This window comes from Amphiprion ocellaris, chromosome 17, assembly GCF_022539595.1.
Source record: "Amphiprion ocellaris isolate individual 3 ecotype Okinawa chromosome 17, ASM2253959v1, whole genome shotgun sequence".
In the NCBI taxonomy this organism is placed as follows: Eukaryota; Metazoa; Chordata; class Actinopteri; family Pomacentridae; genus Amphiprion; species Amphiprion ocellaris.
Window position 1 is genome coordinate 19,253,451 of NC_072782.1, and position 24,359 is coordinate 19,277,809.

The 24,359-nt window shown below is 40.4% G+C and overlaps 1 protein-coding gene across 1 annotated transcript; it reads right to left on the minus strand.

Moving 5' to 3' along the window:
* Positions 1 to 6,724: 6,724 nt before the first annotated feature.
* Positions 6,725 to 24,042, minus strand: lhx5 (LIM homeobox 5). The gene is made up of 5 exons (XM_023280425.3): positions 23,270 to 24,042; positions 20,978 to 21,201; positions 19,851 to 20,128; positions 16,709 to 16,874; positions 6,725 to 8,697 (listed from the first exon to the last, which is right to left on the minus strand). Exons 1-5 carry the CDS (start codon positions 23,440 to 23,442, stop codon positions 8,354 to 8,356), a joined length of 1,185 nt encoding a protein of 394 aa, XP_023136193.1. The 5' UTR covers positions 23,443 to 24,042; the 3' UTR covers positions 6,725 to 8,353.
* Between the last annotated feature and the right edge of the window lie 317 nt (positions 24,043 to 24,359).

Here is a 24,359-nt window from a genome sequence, read left to right on the forward strand (position 1 = left end):
AATCCTGCATGTACAGAAACCTATTTAACAACAAAGAAAAGATCCCAAGCTCTTTCCCCAAAACATTTAAAACTCTTTTATTCCACACAGTCTTTCAAATGAGACATTCACACAACGTGCTGGAATGATGGCTTTCATGAGCTTGTTTTTATTCTGTTTCTTTAGTCCTTTGTTTTCATTCCCTGACCTTGATGCCAAAATACAGGCATAATAAATGAATAAATTACTTGGCTACACTGAATCAAAAGGGCATTTCAAATATACTTCATATGCAACCCCAACCTTGTCTTTGTTGCTAATTCCAGATTGTGGCTCTCATTATTTTTGTATTCAGATCGGCCTCAGGTCAGCCCTGTTCAGTGTGTGCAGCAGCAGTGTGAATCCACTTGGTGGCGCTGTGGATATGTGGAGGAGGCTGAGCACCACTCTGAAACACTCCTTTCTCTTTTGTCTTATTTCAGACAAAAAATGGCACATTCCCAGGTTTTAGACCCCACAAGTTTGACTGGGAACACAATGAATATAAAAAAAGAGAGGTAGAAAGTGAAAAGAAAGTGACGTTATTACTAAAAAATTTGGCATTATATTAAAAAAAATGCCGGAATAGATTGAGATGGATTACACCTCTGCATGTGGTATTGACTTCTAAGTATTTGTTGTATTATGATCAGACCTCAATCTTTTTACACATTTTTTAATCAAATTATGACCATTTACAAATAGTGCATAATGTACTTTATTGTGAACTAATAAGAAAATGACTTAACATCTGCATTACAATAGAAGAAATGTGTAGTAATATTGTGAAATATAACATTTTGCATTAAAATAACAGTAAATAAATATTCAGTGGTTGTCTGACATCCCATCACACTGTGTACATGACAAATCGTTTTCTGTTTGTCTTACTGACATGAAGCTTTGCATCCAAACATGTGTCTAAACACCGAATGCATGCATATAAATATGTAAATGCTTAACCGCTTTTTAGAATGTATTATCTGGGCTGTCTAGATTGTGCCGTTTTTTAAGATTATTGCACAAGTGTAGTGATGTCATTACTCTAAACAGTGACAATTAGTCATTATTTTGTATCTCTTAAAGCAGTTATCTTAATTTATGTAATCTATTTTTAACACCAAAGTAAATCCGAAACTTAAATCTCAGATATGCAAAAAATAGTGAATGCTGAAGGTGATCAAAATTGGCACCGTAATGTCGCTATTTTTGCTTGAACAGTCATGAGTTAATGCGTCCTAAAGGTGCGTACCTGGGTGCACGAACACTCGGCCTGACGGCCCGGCTATGCATGGCTTGCTTTGCCTCTGTTCATTTTATAGTGTGCATGTATCACTTTATGGCAGCCATCTATCTGGTAAACCTTGAAAAGGCTGTTGAGACTCGGAATAAATCTGAGGGTGACACTTTGACAGTCCCTGATCTGCCTGTCCATGTTGCCTGAAATCTCTCTTGGTGATCGTAACTTTTCTCCCTCACGCACTCTGACATATTCCTCGCCAAGCAGAGGCCTGCATTTGTTTGTGTGTGTGTGTGTGTGTGTGTGTGTGTGTGTGTGTGTGTGTGTGTGTGTGTGTGTGTGTGTATGCACGTGTGTTTGTGTGCCATCAGATAAACCAGCTCAGCTCTAATGTCACCTGTCAAGATGCAGCTGACACAGAAATATACAAAAATATTGCCACATGATACAGCTTATTTTGGAGTTTTGTGTCAGTGTGAGCGGCTGTGATCTCAGTGAGCAAGTGTGTGTTGCACTTAAGTCTGGCATGCCTACATGTTTGTGTGTGTGTGAAGGAGTATGTGAGTGTAATTAATGATGTGTTCCTCCTCTTCATAGGGTAATAGGATTTCCCCACTCCAGGCGGTAGACGGGGTAGGAGGGGGAGAAAACAGCTCTGCACGTATGTATGTGAGAGAGTGTGAGAGTGTGTTTGCTGCAGAGTTAGTGAATGGGAGCCCCATGCAGTGATGCCAATAGAGGGCTTGTGTGTGTGTGTGTGTGTGTGTGTGTGTGTGTGTGTGTGTGTGTGTGTGTGTGTGTGTGTGTGTGTGTGGTGGGGGGAAGGGGGAACAAGCAAGTGATTTATAACAGCTACTTCAGGTCTCTCCTCTCTCTCACAGCAGCACCACAAACACATCCATTACAAAAGTACTGATGTTAATGGGGTTGTTGTGTGTGTGTGTGTGTGTGTGTGTGTGTGTGTGTGTGTGTGTGTGTGTGTGTGTGTGTGTGTGTGTGTGTGTGTGCGTGTGTGTGTGTGTGTGTGTGTGTGTGTGTGCGTGATACAGAGGCTGAGCGTGCACCTTCATGTGTGCATGAGAGAGAGTGATAACCAGATGCTACTGGGTGAAAGGAAGGTGAAGGTTACGGAGGGTGTTTCGTGGAGGTTTGCTGGTGTACGAGGACCAGCACAAGATTCTGCGCATGTGTGTGTGTGTGTGTGTGTGTGTGTGTGTGTGTGGGTGTGGGTGTGGGTGTGTGTGGGTGTGTGTGGGTGTGTGTGGGTGTGTGTGTTTGTGTGTCTTGCGCAGCTGGAGAAACGCAGCTGAGGAGATGGAGTGATAAAAAACAGAATTGAGGAAAAAACTCTAGAGAGTAAACAGAGAGCAAAGAAGAAATAAATAAAGAGGATGTAGAGCCTCTTGGTAATGGACTGGTAGAAGCTGTGGACCACATTCACCTCAGTGTGTTTGTGTGAACATATACACACACACACACACACACACACATAGTGTCTGCCTGTCTCCTCTCACATTACCCTTTACATTAAAACCAGTCAGGGGGAAAATTACTGCAGACCTGGGCCACATCTGCCCACCTGGCCCCACTGAGAGAGGAGGGGATGAGGAGTCAGAGGAGGGGATAAAGAAGAGGATAAGGGGATGAGAAGGTGGGGGTCAAGGGACCCGGAGAGGGACAGGGCTGCTCAAAGGCACTGGTCTGGAGTCAGCCTCATGCAAGAGGGGAATTTCTTGTGCTGGGTCTGTGCCTCAGGGCCTTAGGAAAAGCTCAGCCTCCACTACTATTAGTGAGGATAAAGGGATGGACAAGAGTTTTTAATTCATGCTTTCTTCATCGTCATGCTCATGGTACATTTTAAATGAATACAGAACCACTAAAAACATAGCTACAAGCTAAAAGATGCATTCATTATTTAACTTAAAGCTGCAGAAATAAGTATTTTTTATACTAAGAAATTATTGAAGTACTTTCCATATAACGGTCAAGCAAAAAATCTAAGTAAGGAAATAAAATTAGGCTTGTTTCCACTGACTGCTCTGGTGAATTAGTCTGACTTACCGGCTATAGATCACAGTTTTAGCTGCCTGCTACTGTGCACCTTTCACACTGGTTTCCCCTCCTCCTCCACAAATTATGTGTTAGTGTTTTCAAAATTTACTTCACTACCGGAAACAACAACAACCTCTAAGCATCAGCTTACCAGACTGGAAAATTTTGCGAAGACTTGGATCATGCAGTAAGGCAGCTCTGCTTTTTTTTGTCAATGAATTTACCATTTAAAAGATAGTGCTCGCCTACTTTCTTACAAATATTCCACTACAACAAATCCATCTGTCAGTACTTTGAGGAAACATGTAGTTGTATTCTTCCCTGAACGATTGTGATTGGTTTAAACAAATACAAACAAGCCAGATTGTTTTTGACAATGAGGTGCAATCAGACCATTCTACACAAAGGAACGGTTTAGTTATGTTTGAATAGACACTTGGCTGCATAGAATTACATTGCTGTAATAAACAGAAAAGAAGAAATAAAAGCAGGAGTGGATGTCTACAGCCATACTGCCTAGTATGTCCCAATCCATAATATGTGAAATGCAGTGTGCCAAAAATACTATGAGGTCCTACTACGTTCAGTTACATTTAGCAGTTTGCAAGGTAGCATGCTTTTTTTTGGGTCTTTTTGACCCACAAGGTTCTGTAGATGTATCAGTGTCTCGCTCGAGGAACAAGCCTGAGCCACTGAGAAAACACAAACTGATCACAGGACTGCAGACTGTGACGAATATATGGGAAAGATGATCAAACCACATGCATCCTCACATATTTTGTAAATGCAGCCTAGTATGTACTGCAAGGAAAAAAGAAAAAGTATGCAATCTGGAACACAGGACAGGTGTTTGCCACTTACTAAAACTACCTTTAAGAGTTTTCTCCAACTTCAAAAGAAAAATGGAGGGAAATTGTCAGGAATTGTCTTCAAAGTTGTGATTCTTACTGGGAGTGATTCTGTGCTGTTCTTTTCAGGTCTGCAGAAGGTGGTGGTTCACTCTCACCTGTCTCATCAGTGTCCTTTCCAGCAGTTTTCCATTGCCATGTTTCCAATTTGAAGAGAACTTTTAAAAAATAAAAAATAAATGAATTTGGCATGTTTCTATTAACTGTATTGGAGCAAATAAACCAGGCTGAGTAATTAGAGTAGAAGAAACCAGAAGCAAAATCAAGGTCGTGATTGAAATCCCATACCATGCAGTGTGTGTAAACACACTATTGTGTGAGAAAAGCCACAATGTGTGACTTCTCAGTTGCACTACTCAGTGTAATAACGCATATTTTCCTGAATACCAACCAACCCATCAACACTCATTCTCTTTTACTCCACTGGCATCTACTTGCCTCACATCAAATAAAATTTTAAGCTCATCACACAGCATTTCCATCCTGGGTGGAAATGAAACATCAGACTTAGATTAAAGTGTGAGAGACATTTGAGCTGAGTTGTCTTGGTTACTGTCCACTATTGTTCATTATGTTCATCATTACTACGTTGCATTGTATTATATTCAACGCCGGAACAGTGCTTGCATATTAGAATTTCCCCCAGAAATAGCATGCTCTTCACAAACTTTTGGGTTCATACTAAGGTTTCATATATATATATCACATGCTATACTGACACACTAAAACTCATACTGGTATACAATGTCAGTGCAGCACAGTTGTTTGCCAATCAGTGAACTCTATGAGAAGAAGAGGAAGAAACTAAATTTTGGTGCATACAAAACAAAATAGAGAGGGGTCTTTTGAATTGTTAGGAACTGTTGTCTGTCAGGAACGTAGTAAATTTTCCATCACGTCAGCTGCCATTGGCCAGGTGTTATTCTGTTTGAAGGTGAAGACATCACAAGAAACAACTGATAAGTAATTTTCATTCGATCAGAACTTATTTGAAAAAAAAAAAAACATTTCCATCTTCTCTGATGCATATGAACTCTTTTCAAAAAAATCAAACAATAAAAGTAAAAAAGAAACATCCATCCATCCATCCATTATCTATACATCGCTTAATCTTCATTAGGGTCACGGGGGGGCTGGAGTCTATCCCAGCTGACTTATGGTGAAGACAGGGACAGGTCACCAGTCTATCACAGGGCTACATGTAGAGACAAACAGTCACACTCACATTTACACCTATGGACCATTTAGAATTACCAACTAAACTCAGCATGTTTTTGGACTGTGGGAGGAAGCCAGAGTGCCCGGAGAAAACCCACGAATGCACAGTAAGAAGATGCAAACTCCATGCAGAAAGATCCGGGAAGGCAGAGATGTGAACCGGGGATCTTCCAGCTGTAAGACAAAAGTGCCAGCCACCAAACCACAATGCAGCCCATAAAATAAACACTATTTTCAATTTAAAAAATATATATTTTTGCTCTTTCCCCCATTTTGCTGACTTTATTTTGTCCTTCTAATGTGATACTTCAAAATTCACAAAAACTGACAGAGAATTATCATCCAAGTCTGCATTTCTTTTCAGATCTGTAAGAGATATATGGTTCAGTCTTACTGCTCTCATCAGTTACTTTTCTAACTGCAGGCAGCTGTTTTCAATTTTTAAAAAACTCATATAAAGCAAGTATACACTATTTCCACAACAAATATCAGAATGACAAAGTTAGCAACTTGCTGCTTGTTGCTGCATTTAGCAACTTAAATGCCAGAGAGTTTACTCAGGAGTGGAGAGAAATAGCGCTATAAGAAAAGTGAATATTGTAAACATGAATCCAGATGAACTTTGGAATGAAGCAGCTATGTGCAAGTCTTTTTATCAACCCAAGTCTCTAAGTTAATAATATGTTAGATTTGCATTACATTGTGCTGCCCTCAAATGGCCAAAAAGAAATCAGTGACAGCAGATTTGATGTAGTTTTATCTGTAAAATAAGTGCTGAAAAATGTTCTCATAAAGTGAGATGGAGTTTTACAAAGAAATAGATGCTACTCAAATTTATATTTGAAAGTCTAGCAACCCAAAAGTTGTAATTAATCTATAAATCCATAATAAATTACTTTTTTAAAAAATCAATACCAGTAAAGTCAGAACCGTTTTTACAACTCATTAGCTTTCAGAGTACAGCATTTATGAGGTTTAGCTTGTTGGAATAGAGCTAATTTGAACTACTTTATATACTGTTGGGCTGTTAGTTTTACAGCAATGCATCATATTTTACAAGCTTATGTCTCATTTTAAAATCCTAATGAGCAAAGTAAATTTTAAATAGGCGTAGTGGAGTTAAGTGTGCAGGATTCCCTTTGAAATGTGGTGGAAAAGAAATAAAAAGTGGAATAAAATGGAAATTTGAAGAACAACTACCTTAAAATCATACCACAATGGGTTACTTTCCATTTCTATAAAAAGAAGAAAATAGACGTGTGAAGATACAAAACGAGAAAGCCACCTCTTCAACTTGTAAGAGAAGGTTTTATTACCAGTGCTATTTACATAGACATAATACAGCCTTGCCCCTTTTCCCCCTTAAACACACACACATGAGCACACACACCTCCAAGCATCCACATTCAGGCACCCACACACTCACGTTTGTATCCAAGAATATCTCCGTGAATCAGAAATAAGACACATTCTTTCTAGATCTTATACAATGTCCAAAAGAAACACAAATCTGATCTGAAAACAATATTTCAGCTAACTCATTGTGGACAGACAGCATTACAAGATGTGTTTTGTGTGACATATGTTGTGTATGTTGTGCTTAAAGACTGAGCTGAAATAGGAAAATATGGGGGTGGAATTTGTTTGCTTCCCTTTAATATGTAAAGACTGACTTTTGAAGTAGCAGCCGTGATGACGCGTGACCCTGATCTGCACAATAAAAAGAAGATTTAAAAATTTGGAGAATTTGTCCTGTGAATTACGAAGACGTTCACATCCCCAGCCAGACTGTGCTGCTCGGAGCTGATTTGGAATTCTGCACGCCTGATGGCCACTAGATGGCAACGAGTGCTTCAGCGCAGACAGTGGTAATGTCACAGATGTTGTCTGCCCCCTCTTTTGTTTTCTCTCTTTAGAGGAAGGAGACCTCAGCTGCTGAAGGACATTCTCCATTATGGGTTCAATGTTCTTTTGAAAATCATTTCCATTAAAACATGTTTTTTAAAAGGGACAGTAACAAAAGGAAGGTCAGGTGAAGCAGTGTGTGGAGCAGAACTATCAGGGCCGCCTGGATGGGTGTGAGATTTGTGTGTGTACGTGTGTGTGTGTGTGTGTGTGTGTGTGTGTGTGTGTGTGTGTGTGCAGTGAGTACAAGTGTCTGTATAATTGTGTCCATGTTTTGAATAATGGTATAGACATCCTTTTTTAAGCTACGATCAAGAACACTTTTTGAGCATTAAGGGACTATAGCCGAGATGTGTGCAAGAGCGAGTCGTGCCAGAGGTGAGTGTGTGTCTATCAAGCAGCAGCCTTTGATTTGACATAACGTCTCACACGAGTTTAAAATGAGCAACGTGTTTGACATAACATATGATGGAGTGTTTGTGTGAACATTAAAGCATGTATCAGAACCGTTGTCTTTGTAATACTGAGGGTAGAGTGGTAACCTAGCATTAGAATGAGGAAAGAAATAATTGCTTGGAAGCAACATTGTAAAAAAAATGTGGAGGGAAATTAAGAAAACCAAACATGTCCCCTTTGGCGTTTCTCTCTAATGTGTTCATTAGAAGATACCTTTGTTAACAACAAGGGGATGGCGAGAAGCATTTTTGCTGGATGGAATCGCACATTTTTAAAATTTATTTTTTGAGTCTTTCAAGTCCAGTAATCCAGGAAGGGGTATGCTTTGGAGTGTCTACTGGGCAGCGACTATTACTTTTTCCTGCAAGCTATCCCACTCTTGATTCAGTTTGTCAACTGTGAAAATCAGTTCATGATTTTAAAAAGTCCTCTGTAGAAACTTCAGCTGTACTTTTCACCCCACAATGTCTTTTTTTTTTGTTTGTTTTTTTATTTGTCTCCTGAATTAACTAGGCCAACACTCAGCCCAGGAATGGTCCCTGTGTCTTCTTGTCCTTTACCAGGCTGTGGTTTCTCCCATCTCCTGGCCTTGGTGGGACATTGGAGCGCTGTAGCTGGAGTTACTGGCCAAGGAGAAAGGAGGACTGGGTCCGCCCCCGTATGCCTCCCCTGGGACGGCCTGCAGAGAGCTCGGTAAGCCCGGCTCTGGACTGGGGGTTTCTGCATGGGAGATCATGTCCGTGAACCTTTGGTCTTCTGAAGGGTGGTGACCTGATCCCTCCATGGCTCCAGATCCCAGAATGTAGGGGGACTCAGCTGGAGACTGAGCCTGTGAGGACGGAGGGCCGTGGGGGAAGAAGTCGTAGTTGCTTCCTGGTCCGTAGTAGTCACCTTGGTATTCTGTGGAGGGACCGGAGAACACATGGGGTTAGACTTCCTATCGAAGACTTGCATAAAAGGCGCACAGCTCCCCGGAGCAGCGTGCAGTTACACACACAGCTCCACCCCTACCTAAGTGGTGAAATTGATCATGTCCAATTTCCAACCAACCGGTCTCCAACAGCCTCATTTGAGTGTATAAACAACTCCACACCTCTCCACCTCAGTTCTCTCGCCTTTTACACACTGCATTCATCTCCCTCTCTCACTCAGCTCGCAGCCATGCGTGCACCTCGATGGATTCCCCTGCTGAAACTTCTGGATTTGGATGAGGAATTCCAAAATGAGATTCCAGCCTCCCCTGCAGCCCTGCCAGGTCCTGTCAGCTGCATCTCTCTGTCAGGTCTGATACAGCTTCCAGCACCCAGTTTTTCACTGGGCTGTGGTTGTTTCTTGAGCTACACAGATTTATCTACTTTATTTTTATAGTTCAGTTCAGAAGAAAGAAATCTTTTCAGTAAAGAGTGATGTGAAGATGATATTTCTTGTTAACCCTCAGAACTTTTAAACCTGCCAACAAGTTTGAAAAGTATTTGCTCTTTAAAATATCATCAAAATGGGAGCCCAGATAGCTCAACTGGCTGAGTTGGTGACCCATAAACAGGGGCTGTAGTCCCTGATGCAGCGGTCATGGGTTCCAGTCCAGCCCATGGCCATTTACTGCATGTCTTTCCCCCATTCTTCTATCCACATTTCCTGTCTCTCTCTCCACTGTCCTATATAATAAAGGCCAAAAAAAAACTTCAAAAGTGTAAAAAGAATAGTTGGATTTTTAACCTTCAGACAGTTCCAGCTGTTTTACATGTTTATTCAAGGTTTTTAATTTTTTTGCAAAACAAATTATGTTTAGTCTTAAACTTTTAGTTTTTATGATTTATGGCATTCTAACTGTGTCATACTGCACATATGGCATTTCTGAGTTCTCTCCACTTCTAGCAGTGGTTGATGCTGTTTCCATAGAAGTGCAGGACTTTAGATTGCAATGAAAGAGGGGGTTCAGAGTGTTAATCATTTGGTCTACGAAATGTCAGAAAATAGTGCAACAATTTTACGTCTTTGTCCTGCTTATTTTGCCCAAGCAAGAATCCAAAACACAAAAGCATTCAAATCACAATAAAATAAACCAAGAAAAGGCAAAAAAAATACTCAGATTTTAGAGGCTGGAACAAGAGAACAATGAGAAATGATCCCCACGTTGACTAGTTGATTAACTGTGTGGATTATTTTTTCACTTTTAATTTCACCTCCCTGCACAGCTTTGGCCCCCTCAGAGTGCTTTAAGCTTTGCAGCGACTCCTCTTCAGTTCTCGGTTTCATCTTGACATGATGTTACTGCTGCTACATTTCTAGCCACAGTAATGTTGGCCCATCCATGCAGTTTGCACATATGTCACATCAGTGGTGGTGGTGGTGGCACGTTCACCCCACGCTATTTTCATCTTTACTGTGACGTCCATTGTGCGGGATCACAAGACAAGAAACGGCATGTCAAAACACATTAGGTCTGCTTATACGTGAGCAAATCATTAAGGAGATCTACGCTAAAGTAGACACATGTATGTAACACGCAGGGAAAATGGCTTCTACGGTCTGTAGAAATCAGGTTTGTTGTCATTTTTATTTAAAACCACAAACACCAACCACCAGAGTTGGTAGGCTGCACAAAATGTATGTAAAAATTATTGTTTAACAGTTAAATCAGTCAGGCTAAAACTCAATGAATATCTATTATAGCTAGTGACTAAATATACTGCTGTAAATCCTTTAGATTTAAAACTCTCCTCTTCGGAAATATTTAAGCAAAGTCTGACCAATGACTGTGTTCCTTCTTGTTTGAATTTAGTTCAAAGTGCTGCAGCGAGTAACTGACACATTAATAACTGAATCTACTCTCAAATTTGTTGGTTTCACAGTAAATCTCCAACACACACTTGGATTAACAACCATTTTCTAGCTACTGTATGATGCTGAGTGGCATGTTTATGCCTCAGAGAGGATTCAGTTCAGCTCCTGCTCATGTTTGACGTCTGCAGGTACAGAACTGTATATTCTCATTTGTGTCTGTATAGTAGGATTCTGTCTTGAAAGATTTAGATGTATCTTCAGAAGCAGTGTTCCCTATTGTCTGGATAATTAATAGACTTCACAGTGACCAGTTTTCAAAAGGGTTATTTCTTATTTCGTTATGTAGCTGTTGAATTTTTAAAATGAAACTTCACTGCTGTAAGCATCTAAATTGAAATTCAATTTGCTCCATTTACTGTGAAGTGGAGACAGATATCTCAAACACAAATGATCTAAGAATCAGGACTAATAAACCCCAAATGATAAAACAGGTATGTATAATATGGACAATATTCTCCTTTATTGTTTCCAAGCAGAGTGAATCTGAATCCATCAAAACAAATTAAGCAACCAGCTGCTGTACTTCTCTTACATTCTCTCAGATATGCATGCACATGGTCAGTTTGGTATTTTAGAGAGGCACTGAAGCCTGTAAGAAAAATACACTCATTCCTTTTCTTGCCAGAACAATCAGACAACAAATATCTACTACAGCCAGGAGGCAGTTAGCTTAGCTTAGCTAAGCACGAAAACTAGGAAAAGGGGAACAGCTAGCCTGGCTCTGTCCAGAGATAACAAGATCTACCCATCAGCACCTCTAGAGCTCATGAAGTCACATTATATCATGTTTCTTTAATCTTTTCATAGGGATGCTGACACTGTGGGGTTGCCAGGCAACCAGCAGCGACTCCAGCAAGTCACAGCATATATCCAAGTAATAGTCCAGCATATAATTCTCTACAACAGCAAAGCAACGCTTTCACTGTAAAAGCACAGCTAAATCCAACAGCAGTCTAACGTTTTCCAAAATGTGGATATAAATGGTAAAATCTGTTTTTGAATCCAATAACAGGAATGACCCTTAACAGCAGACTGCTGTAAAAAGTGAACACAACAGTTCACAAAGGACTCTTTGGAGTGGCAACTTGATTTAGGAACCGAAGAATATCATTGATAACGTCACACTGATGCCAAGAGATAGGTGTTTTTACATTGTCTTCTTTTTTACATTATATTAAATCATTCTTATGTGGTTTTAAAAAAATATTTAATAGACTACAATTTTCATACTTGCTTTATTCTTTATGCTCCATTAAGTGCTACATTTTTCAGTATTAATCAGGGTCCTCAATTGTCATAAATCATAAGAATTAACCACGGATTGTTATTTAATGTAGCAATTCACAGTTTATGTTGATTACAGGCAACATTATATAAATACAGTATATTATTGGAAAGTCTAGTTACCATATTCACCAACACTTTCAAAGTAGTTTTCCAGGGAAATTTGTTACAGTGCACATTACAAAAAACTAGAAACAGCATGTTAATTAATCAGCTTTAATCTTTAACGAAGACATGCAGATTAAGCCTTATCCACACGTATACAGATATGCTTTAAGATGAATATTTTCTCCCCTTATTTAAAAGAAATTTCTGTTCACATGATAATCACCATTTTACAAAATGTGTCCCTACACACAAGAATGCAAAAATGACTTAAAAATGGTCTAGGAAGCATTTGAAGTATATCAATAATACAATTCAAATACAACAGAAGACTGTTGATTAGAATTTATGCAGACTTTAAACAGCAAATACTGTGGACCAATACTGGACATGACAGCAACTTTATTGTTTCAGTGAAGTGATGCTCCAAGTTAAACTGTACACTTGTAAAGAAACTGGTACAGATCCACCATTGTTGTTGTTGTTTCAGCCACATGCTCAGTAAACAAAGCAAGAGTGGGCATGCGTTAACTGACTTCAGATAGCATCTTTTCCCGAACTCCGTTTTGCGCGTCCACACATATGTTCATAAACCAGAGTTGCAAAGAATCTCACTTTTAATGAGCTAAATCTCTGTTTTAATGGGGTTAAGATTCTGCAAAATCTCCACATTGAAGTGGACAAGGCCTTGATCTTACAACAGAGCCATGCTAGATGTTTCCTCTTGTTGCCAGCTTTTATGCTCAGCTCTAAGCTAACCAGCTGCAGGCTGTTGCCTCATATTTAACAGACATGTTGAATTAATCTTCAACCAAGGGCTGATCGCTCAAACCCAGGCACTTCTATATATCCAGTCGGACCGGACAATTACTCATTCACCCAGCCACAGTCTAAAAGCAAGTAACAATCAGCAGCATCCATCCATCCATCCATCTGTCAGCTATACGGCTTCATCCTGTAGAGGGTCACTGCTGCTGCAGCTCATCCCAGTTGACATTTGGTGACAGGTGGGATACAACCACAGCCAGTTTAGTATCAGCAGTTAACCTAATGTGAATGTCTGTGGACTGTGGGAGAAAACTAGAGCTGCAACGATTCATTGATGTATTAATTAAACTGAATCATTTTTAAGCAAAAAAAGTAAAAATTATCTATTACCAGCTTCTTAAATTTGAATATTTTCAGGTTTCTTACCTCCTATGTGACAGTAAACTGAATATCTTTGGGTTGTTCACAAAACAAGACATTTGACCAAACAACAAATTGATTATTGAAAAAATAACCAACAGATAAATGAAGTAGCTGGTTGCAGCCCGAGAGAAAATCAACACATCTACAGGGAGGACATGCAAACCAGTTGAAAGCCAGAGTCTTGCTGCTGTGAGGTGACTACTGCGCCACAGTGTCGTCCTCACAGTAAGACTTCAGTGGTGTTAAAATGGAAGGCAATTCTCAAACACATTCATGAGTTGTTTATCATAAAAAGGAGAAACATTTTTAAAAAAGGATTCACTTTCTCCACATGTAGCCAGTTACTTTGTAGACTGTTTGCATCCATTAACATCTACAAACCTCTACCTGCCTTCTGCTTCCCACCACTTCTATATTCTTGTTCCAGATCCCCTCAGTAACATGAAATCCATTGTGTTCCAGCAGCACCTTGAACTGAGATCGATGGCGCAGTTTATCCCAGCTCCCACAGATGTTGCTCTAGCATTTTTTTCACTCTCACCATATGTTCTCCTCATTCCTGTCCCAGTGTAAACAGGGACAATGTGGAGCTCACAGGTCACACATCAAGAAATGCATCACCTAATCACAGCACAGCACAATTATTTGCAGTTGCTTTTGGAAATATTCAGTAGAAACAATAAAAGCTGACATGATTTCCACGAGCAAGCTAATTATTTGATCTCACAAACAGGCCCCTGCTACTTCGGCCGACCTTGAGAATAAGCAACAAGCTCGTCTTTTGGTGTGTGAGAGTTGGAAAGGGAGGGAGACGGGCAAGGGTGGGTGCTGAGGGGAGTGTTAGCTCTGCAAACTATAATTACACTCACACATGCAGACGCATCATACCACACACAGGCATTCCTGCCTCCGAACAGCGGTGCAGGAACACAGGGAGGCAGCCGCTCAGATAAAGGCGAGCAGGCTGGCCTGTGCTGCTGTGGCACAAAAGGGTGTGAAAAGCAACGTGCGAAGAAAGCAAGAGAGATGAGAGCGAGGGATGGAGGTTTTGTCCTCTGTTTTCCCCTCCCACACCCTGCGTTGCAGCCTTGACGGCTCCAGTTTATTGTATCCTCAATGCCAGGGCCCTTCAGGTAGATGTGCAGGAGCTGTATAGAAACCGTGGCTCTCAGACTGTCCATCAAAAACAAACTGCTGATATGCATGACAGGTGCATCTGGTTTATTCCTGCAGTTCAGCATGAGGCTGATGTAGTGTTAGCGCTATGTTGTTATCTCCTGCCCACCTGCTATTGTCTCAAAATTATTTTTTCTCCATACAATAGCCCAATTTTTTCTCAAGTGGCCTTTACGAGCATTTTTAAAAGGATATTGATTTGAATGTGTCATTACATCAACTGGAGGTTCAGTTGTAGCACACGTGGTTGAAAAAAACAGTGTAAAGAAAATAGCTTTTCTTTATATCCACTTTCAATTTCACACTTCGAGAACAACAAACCAGCTACACCTACATCTCCTGTCTGAAATCCTAATGCTTGGCGAAATCAAAATAAAATGTTCTTAGAAATCAAAATCGAATCGGCTTTTTTAAACCATGATCTAAGCACATAAATGTTCAATCTGCAGCAGTGTGAGCAGTGAATGAATGTACTGACTGTTCTGTGCATTTTCACCACATTTAAACCAGCTGTAAGATATCATTTCATGACAACTTTATTGCTACAAATGCTGCTGCTAGGTATATATAGCTCACACTGTAAAGGTTATACTGCACTGAAATGAAGCTGTATGCTGGCCTATTGTTAGTGGAGTGAACTTCTTCAGAATCTTCTCAAACTTTATGTATCTGCTGTTCATTTCTTGCAATTTGTAACCAAATTCCAATATATTTTTTTGAAAAATTGGCTTTATCTTCATAGTTTGTTGGAGAAAGCTGTTTTCAAGGATGAACATTTGCAACTTTTAAGAAAGAGAATGATGCTCTGATGCTTATGAGTTATAAGCTTCATCTTGCAAAAAAACAACAACTTTAGAGACACAAGAAGGGAGACACATTTCTGTTGCAGAATGACACAGGACTCAGATCTCATGAATACTAGTGTTTACTCTTGCTGTTTTTGAAGTTCTCCATTCTCAAATGTACAAAATACAATTAGCAATAAAATATAAATTGTGTCTTTTGAGCTAAAATGTATGATTCAAGTGTACCACCACTGCTGCCTCTGTTTATAACGTGTCTGATTATTAAAGCTGCATGATATATTGTTCCAGCATCGACATTGTGATGTGTACATGTGCAATAGTGATACTGCAATGTGAAGAAAGACAAATGAACCCAAACACACGATGCTACGACTTTTTTGCTGCTTGATACATTTGTACTGTTCTCATTTTTCATGACTAATTAACAAGGGAATACTATCTGACTGAACAGCATTTACTCTGATTTAAAGGTTCCTGTTTTTTGGTGCTTTGCTCACAAAATGTGCACTTTGTTGACATGCAGCCTCCACATGTGCACAATAAAATGAAACACTGAATAAGAAGATTTGGTTGCAAAAAATAAACAGTTGTGTGGAAATACTGTCGCTACAGAACCATGACCTAAAACAGGTTCTCTGTCTGCACCACACAAGGAAATACAACTATTTTGTTCATGATTTAAATCAGCACCATGAAATTCTGTATGTGAGCAGAAAGTCAGATTTGAATGACATCCAAAGCAAAAAAAATAGTCTGGACTTCTTTACTAATGTTAAACCATAAGAGGAAGATTCCAAATGGCTTTTTCCTCTTATTTAAATATATTGTTTTTTTTTTTTGTTTGTTTGTTTTTTGATGCAGATGCACACATCTAAAAAATCACCCCAGTCACTGTAGAATGATTGTTTCCAAATAGAGATATTCAACTCATCTGGTGAAACATCGTGTAGATTTTCATATTCATCGCACTTTTTCCAATATCATGCAGCTGTAGTTCATTCCTGTCTAGAAATTAATTCCCCTTCCTGTTTAATTATTGTCAGTAATTGACAGTTAAATGGAGTAGATTTGCACTCGTCTGTAAGCACTGAGCTAAACCAGACTGCAAAGTTGTGTTTGGATCAGTTAAAAAAAGCTTCTCACTTTCTTTCCTGTAACATGTAAATGGACTAACCAAGGTTAGAGTCAAATTAAAGGCTGAATTGTATCTTTGAACAAATGATGAATAGATTAAAGAAAATGGCGTGGCCCCAAATGTTCAAATTAACTCTGCAGCAGTAGCATACAGCAACTGTAGCTATCATATTTGTTTGGTTATTGTTCGGGTACACTATGTCACATTTTTGAGGTGAGAGTGAAACCCAGTTTGCTGTTGTGATTGCTGCACAAAACATTGCTCCAAATTGCACATTAATATTACAAGAGACCCCACAGGCGCAGTAATAGAGTGTATTTAAAGACACGGCAGCAGCAAAACTTGCTTTGTGACAACATTCACGTCTTACCTCCATAGTAACCGTAGGCCCCGGGTCCTAAAATGTCTGGATCTTCAATCCTGCCTCCCAGGGGCCGCATCCTCCTCGGGCCCCTGAAGAAGGCGTGCCGTCGGGCCCCCAGAGCACTTAGCTGCTTCATCCGTCGTTCTTTGGATCTTCTATTCTGGAACCAAACCTGATAAAACAAAGCGGAGAGACGAGGGTCGCAGTTATCAGGTTTACATTTGTCTTTCTTCTGCTCAACCAATCGCTGCTCTCACTCAGACTTCTCACCAAACCGTGTCGCCGTAAAATTCCCACTCTAATCACAGTCACTACAAGATTCAGCTGGCTGCATCTCACACACACACACACACACACACACACACACACACACCCACACACACACACACACAAGAACAATGCATGAAGCACAAGAATTGAAAACAAATTAATATGGATCAACTCCTCATTTAAAGTCATTTCACTCATCTATTTCATTTCATGTTCACTGTTACAGAGTTTGTGTTGAAAACCACAATTTACATCAAATTTGAAATGCTGCCTTTAAGTCTTTTTTTCCTTGAAAGGGCTTTTATTCAAAAACTTCAAAACTATTTCCAACAAAGAACAAGAAGTCCTTGCTCCTGGCTTATTGTGATCCCATTTCTCTGACACCTCTGCACCCTTTTTAAACTCCATTTACTGCAACACAATTAGTTATGGCCTCTCCTCATTTATTTTAATTAAGGTGGAAATTCTTGGAACTCAGCATTAAAAATAAAATGTTAAAAGCCTTTTTAAAAAAAATGCAGTTATGCTTGACAGGAAAAGTAACATTCCCCAGTGCAATGCCGGAACACAAAGGTATGATCAAATCAGTATTATCACATAATGAATGGTAACACCTGGAGGAATTTCTGTTCTGCGGTTTGACATACATGTGTGGAAAGCACAAAGGATCAAAGAGAGAAATTAGAGAAAGCTTAGAGATGCATAGATGGCATGAAAAAAAACACTTTTCAGCAATAAAGATATTTTCCTGTGACTCAAATAAACCCCAATACACACCCTTATGCACCTCGCTGCAAGTTAAAATAAACTGCAAAGCTGTAAATCAGAGCATCACTATGATTAAATAAACTTTCTTTGAAGAGGAACAAAGGAGGATTTTGAAAATGCAAAAAAACCCCACACCATATGGAAGAATGTCTTTGCATTATAAGCACATAATACATCTTGTTTCTCCTTTGCATCAGTGCTGCATAATGATGTACATTCACACCAGCTAGGCTACACCAGAGGCAGAATCCCACTGTGCTACAGATTAACAAAAACACACACACACACACACACACACACACACACACTTATAATAATAATAATAAAAAAAACACCTAAAACCACTTAGGCTCTGCTCTCTGTGCTCCAGCGGCAAAGGCAACACCTGCTTATTGAGAACAATCGTCTAACTGTAGGGTACATTTTTATGGAAATGCTCTCGCTTCCCTTGAGAGAGCGTTGCTTAGGGATTACATGCACATGCTGGAGAAGCAGCGTGGCTCACAGGGCTCCCCGCGTTGAGAGCAATGGTATTTAACACACACTGAACGAGCAGGAGAGATGACGAAACAGAGCCTCCATTTTGGCTCCGAGGCAACACACACGAGGGTGGAGGGGATGGGGGTGGGGGGGGTGGGGGGGTCACGGACAGAGCGACGGACTGACCGACCGACCGGCTGAGCTATCGATTAGCTGAGTGATTGATTGAATGACTGATGCACACAGTGTATGATGGAAATGGGCTGCAAGTGAGTAAGAGCGGAGAGGTGGGAAAAGGGGAGGGTGATATGTAAATCTGTGAAATCAGCGATAATTACAGTGAGTGCACAAAAAGCCACAACACAGTTGGCAGAGATGGTGCTAATCATCCTGACACAGTCTGCACCCAGACACTGAGCGAGCCTGCCTCTGTGTGTGTGTGTGTGTGTGTGTGTGTGTGTGTGTGTGTGTGTGTGTGTGTGTGTGTGTGTGTGTGTGTGTGTGTGTGTGTGTGTGTGTGTGTGTTTGTGGATGAAAAGGCAGCCAGAGATACAGAGACAAAACGCTTGTGTTTATATGTGGGGGGTTCCTCTTACAATTGGCAAAAACAAGGTTATTTCATGATTGTGCAACTTGAAATATTGCTGAAATAAAACGCTGTCTGCACTACATGAATTATGCCTTTAAACAAAATCGTATTCTATTAAATCCTCTCATATTCGACCAAAACAAGGCTAACCTTAAATTCCACCGTGGGCAGCATCTATTATTACTGAAATAAGCTGGTGCCTGCACGAAATAAGCAACATTATTCAAGAAAACCTTATTTTATTACATCCTCCTGCATTTAGGAAAAACAAGGCTAACCTTTTACTGATTTCATTTCTGTGAAACATATTATTACTAAAATAAATAGCTGTGTGCACAAAATGATTACAACTCTTTTGTTGTTTTCAAGCACAAATAAAATGGACTATTAGATCGGAAATTCAAAGACCAGCCTATATTAATACTGAAATTGGAGGCCAACATTAAAGCAGTTGTTATATAATAACAATTAGAGTGTGAGGTGGGAACAATGAGTCATTTTTTAAAAGTGTTGCATTAAAGAGAAGAATTAAATTGTGAAAGAATATGTCTTAGAAATGACAAAAAATTAAAGAAACTTAAAGATAAAGTTTATTCTTTATGTAATGATATAAAAATTGCACAAAATCTCAATCTATTGTTAAATTATCTTCCTGAGCAACACATGCTTGAGAATGTTTTATCTATGTCTTTATTTTTAAAGATAAAAAATGCAGACAGGCTCCTGTGTAAAAACCAATTATTATACTTTTAGTCTTTTATCATCTTAAAACAACAAAAATACAGATAATATAGAATCATTTCACTCCTGATCTATATCCGGCTAATAGTCCACATCATGTTTTGACATTTCTCTAATAGATAATGAGGCCTTCAATTAAATGCTCCTGCATTCCAGTAAAATTAAAAGGTAATTTCACTGATTTATAATCCGTCATTTGTCTCTAATTTGTCTTTGTCTCGGTGGATCCTCCCCCATCACCCGCACAAAGACCCTCTTTCAGCATCACTGGCACCAGAAACAACACGCAGCTCTTCTTACCTGGATCACCCGCATGTTTAGTCCCGTTTCTTGGGCCAGCTGTTCTCGGATGTGCCGAGTGGGTTTCGGCGTGGCGACAAACGCCGCCTTTAACGTTTCCAGCTGCTTGGCCTTGATGGTGGTCCGGGGCCCCCGCCTTTTGGTCCCCGAGTTCTGCTCCTCGTTCTCTATATTGTTCGTTTCCTTATCTGAGGACGTTGAATTGTCCGTCTCCTTTATGTCGTCCTGTATTGGGTCTTGCAGATCCGGCGATAAACTCCTATCTGTACACGACGACACTGGGGAGCGGGAGGAAAAACAAACAAGAGGAAGGTCACGATCCGAAATGTCATGCTGGGGGGGGGGGGTCTGTTTTGATCTCCACTGGCAACACGGACTATTACGCATCCAAAATCTGTCATTATTCATAAAATCAGAAATGAAAAAGCGTTTGGATGAGATTTTTGCGCCTGTCTTACAAGTAAATACTTTCATTTTCTTGCTTTCTTTTTACATTTTATTTTTATGTTTTTTTGCAAAATGCATCCTACAATTATATGAAAAATGACCAAATTGAAACAGATCGTTTTTTCTTTTAAGGCAAAAATCCTCACCTGGTCACAGAAGCCATTATATACATAATTATTAACATATAAATATAGGAGATGAGAAGAAATTATGACCATTATAAACAAGGGGTGTGGAGAGGTTCTGCTGTCCTCCTGGACTTTTTGTAAGGATCAATAGACGATGGGAAGAGGAGCAGCACGCACGGCCAAACTAACATACTCATCCCCAGTGGACCCTGGCGTCCCATAACACAAAGCTATTATTCTGTGGAGGTAAACATTGAAACTATTAGGCTCACAAGATTGCTGTGAAACGCTCTCCACGGACAGCTGACAATGATCAACAAAAACAAAATCTTACAGCCTCCGCTGCTATCTTCTTTTGTCTCCTTAAAGGCCATTAAAATGCCATTTTATTCATCAGGTAAGTATTTTTTAGAACGAAAACCCACATGTGTCATTGATATTAAGCAAACAACATGCTCACAAAGAGTACTTTGCTTTTTTTTTAATGGGGACAAAAATACGCACGGACGCAACAAAAATACGCACAGCCAGGCCCATGACCGTCCCGCTTACCTGAGTTCAAGTTGACTTCTTTAATGGCCCCAGAGCTCAAATAATCTTCTTTGCACACAAACTTGTTCTCGTCTATCACATAGAGTTCCTCTCCCGTGGACAGCTGCTTGTTACACACCATGCAGGTGAAGCAGTTCAGATGGAACACCTTGCTGCGCGCTTTGCGGACCAAGTCGTTCGGTGAGATTCCCTGCAGGCAGCCTGCGCATTTGGTGCCAAATCGCCTGGATGAAAACGAAAAAAAATATTGTGGGATTCATATTTGTGTTTCCCCCCCCAAAGACACAGAAAACATTGTACTTAGGCCTCCACATACAAAATAGTGAGAGCAGTGGACAAAGGGCCCGTTAGAAATTATGCAAACCAACCCTTTATATAACTCTTAACATCCACATTGATTAAATAAATTGGCTTTTTATGTTTGTATATCAGCGTTAGTTTAATAAAAAACATTCTAAAAATCATACTAGTTTGTTAGGAATAAACAAATCAAGCACTACTTATAGTCGCACCAGTCCTAACAAAAAACAAATTACGCAGGACCTAAAATACTCCTAACTTACCATATACCAGCGCATAATAACAGTAATAATAATAATAATAATAATAATAATAATAATAATAATAATAATAATAATAATAATAATAATAATAATAATAATAATAACAATAAGAAGAAGAAGAAGAAGAAGAAGAAGAAGAAGAAGAAGAAGAAGAAGAATTTGTAAGAATTGCAGTAAAGTTCCATATAATCACATAGAAATATTTTATATTTTGTTCAGTAATATTGAAAACATATTTAAAACAAACATACAAAAAACTAAACAAAAAGCAAGTCTGTCTTTCTGTATGTAACTGACTTAGGAGTATTAATAATGGCGGTGTCTACAGTGAAATTAAAAAAAACACTGGCGATAGAAAAAAAAAGCTAATAATTTTGATGGAGGTGCTCTGACAATAACCCCACGCAAAACGTATTAGTGACAATCAACACATTGTAGCCACGGATATATTATAGGATTAAGCAGAGTGGGAGCATCTTAGCGTGAAAATCTTCTCTTAATCCATATTCACCCGCTTAAATACTGGGTGGGAAGACTTATCAATTTGATACACAAATAGCCCAAATAAATTCAGCAGAATTCCTCCTCCTGATCTGACAGGATGAGTGAGAGAGGCAGCGAAGGAGAAGGTGTTTGTAAATTTTGCTTTCAAAAAAAAGTGTGAGGATCTGACTGGCATTTACAGTTATTTTACCACCTGCACGGAAGATTGTATTACTGTAAGGAGCTCCAGCAGATGTTGGAGGCTCACACCGGGCCTCCTGTACCTGGATGGAGCCATCGGGGTGAGAGCGATCCCCTCTTTTTGTGCAGCATTGCTTTTACACTAATGTAGGCTTGTCTCTCCATTTGCAATGGTATCGCTCCACTATCCTTCCTTTCTCATGCATGGCCAAGCCTCCCCCAGCGAAAAGGGCACAACTCTACTTACACAACAAATGGACACATTAGGGTGATTACTGTTTCGCCTGGCTAATGGCTGGCCATTTAAATCCACCGCTTGATGGGACCTGCAGTAATATGATGGCCAAGGCCGCGCGAGGCCAATAATAGCCCGTCCCAACAAAGGCTGATGTGTCTTACATGTCATTAGACAATTTGGGAGAAAATAACTGACACATACAAATGAAAATGATGCTACGAGAGTGCGGCGGGACAAACAAGGGCTTCACTTATCACTCAATTACCTGGAACACTTTTTGGGAATTGTGAAGCGGTTAATAGCCTAATGGCTGTTTGAAAAAGAGTTGTCTGGAGCCGGGAATAGATTTTAACAATTGCTCAGGACACAATACACGTGGCTACACAATGAAATTAAATATTAGATGTCCGTTTTTATTACTGTAGAGGCCCATTTAAAAAGACCATATGCTGCGTAAATCCAATGTATTTCACTAGAGATGAATAAAAAAAGAGATTTATAAATTCAATTAGGTGTCAATTATACTTTTACATTTATCCAAAGTGATTTTTTTTCAACTACATGCAAGTTTTTAGCTGTGTACAAATCGGTTTTACGCATGACCTGACCCCTGCGCGCACACGATTTAAGTGGAGGCTTGAGTTTTTCTGAGGGCCAGAATACATTTATTTTGATCTTATTTTTGTATTATTTTTGGATCCCGAGAAATGTTTTCGTCGTCTTAAGTTGTGCCATCGTGGCTTATTTTCCTGTCAACACTGGAATCGGAGCACAATTTTCAAGAACTCTGCATCCAGACTGTGTTACCTGAAAAAGTCCATTTTGCAATAGAGCTTTCCGTCCCTGGAGAAGCACTTCTCGGTGAGGTTGCAGTTGCAGTCGCAGCATTGGACACACTTAGCGTGCCACGCTCTGTCCAGCACGTTGAGGAGGAACCGGTCCAGGATGGGCCGTTCGCACCCGGCACAGTGGACCATCATGTCGCCGGCCTGCAGGACGCCGAGTGCCGACCTTCCCACACGGACTGCGCTGCTCGGACTGGGGCACCCCGGGTCTACGCGGAACAACGTCTTGGCTCCAGGGGAGGTGTGCTGTCAGGCGAAAACTGGAGGAACCTCTCGTTGGAAGGCGGCGGAGTGACAAACCCCGCGAAGTGTTGTAGTCCTGCTCCTGTTGGCTCGCTGTCCTGCTACTTGTCACAATCCACAATCCAAAGAAGAGAGGAGGAAAAAAAATCAGCTGCGCCAGCTGATGGACTGCGTGATGGACAAACCGGGCATGTTTTGTCACCAGTTAAAATATCATTATTCAAACGTGTTTATTTCGGATAGTTTATCCCTCGCTCATGCTTTGTTTTGGGTCCAGTAATTTCCTTCGGGCTCACCTCACGTCGCCACTTTCACATCACTGTGCCTGGGTTATCACGAGGTTTTGCCAGCGCAACGCGCATCCTGCGCTCAGATTGGACGAGGCCCTTGTTAATTCCCGTGCCAGGAGAGCCAATCAGAGCGCAGTTGTTATGGTTACACGTTCAAAGCTGTAGCCTCCGAGCCGACCTCAAGCGCACGCCGTGAAGATGTACCTGGGCCGTGGATGCAGGTGTTTCTGGAGGCCAGCGAGCGTGTGGACGCTTCATGGAGACATCAGTGACTTTACAGCTGCAGGTTGCTGAGAGCTGCTCTGCTCCATCTAAAACCACAGACACAGATGAGCTGCAGCAGCAGGCGCGGCGCTGCCACCGAATGAATGTGAATAGATGTATGTATGGGGTGGGAGTAGCCGAACAAGGGCTAATGCTACACAGCCTTATAATGGCCTTGGGACAAACCGCTGCTGCATCTCAGTGTGTATGAGAGCGGCCCGGAGAGGAGGGGCCGCCGTCCTTTCTCATGCACAA

What these genes read in the sequence shown, in the direction of transcription:
- lhx5 (XM_023280425.3), bottom strand. Translation starts at nt 23,442, where the DNA reads ATGATGGTCCACTGTGCCGGGTGCGAACGGCCCATCCTGGACCGGTTC. An exon ending in AGAAGTCAACTTGAACTCAG is followed by an intron (nt 20,129 to 20,977) that starts GTAAGCGGGACG and finishes CCCGCTCCCCAG; the next exon opens with TGTCGTCGTGTACAGATAGG. An exon ending in GGCCTACGGTTACTATGGAG is followed by an intron (nt 8,698 to 16,708) that starts GTAAGACGTGAA and finishes GTCCCTCCACAG; the next exon opens with AATACCAAGGTGACTACTAC.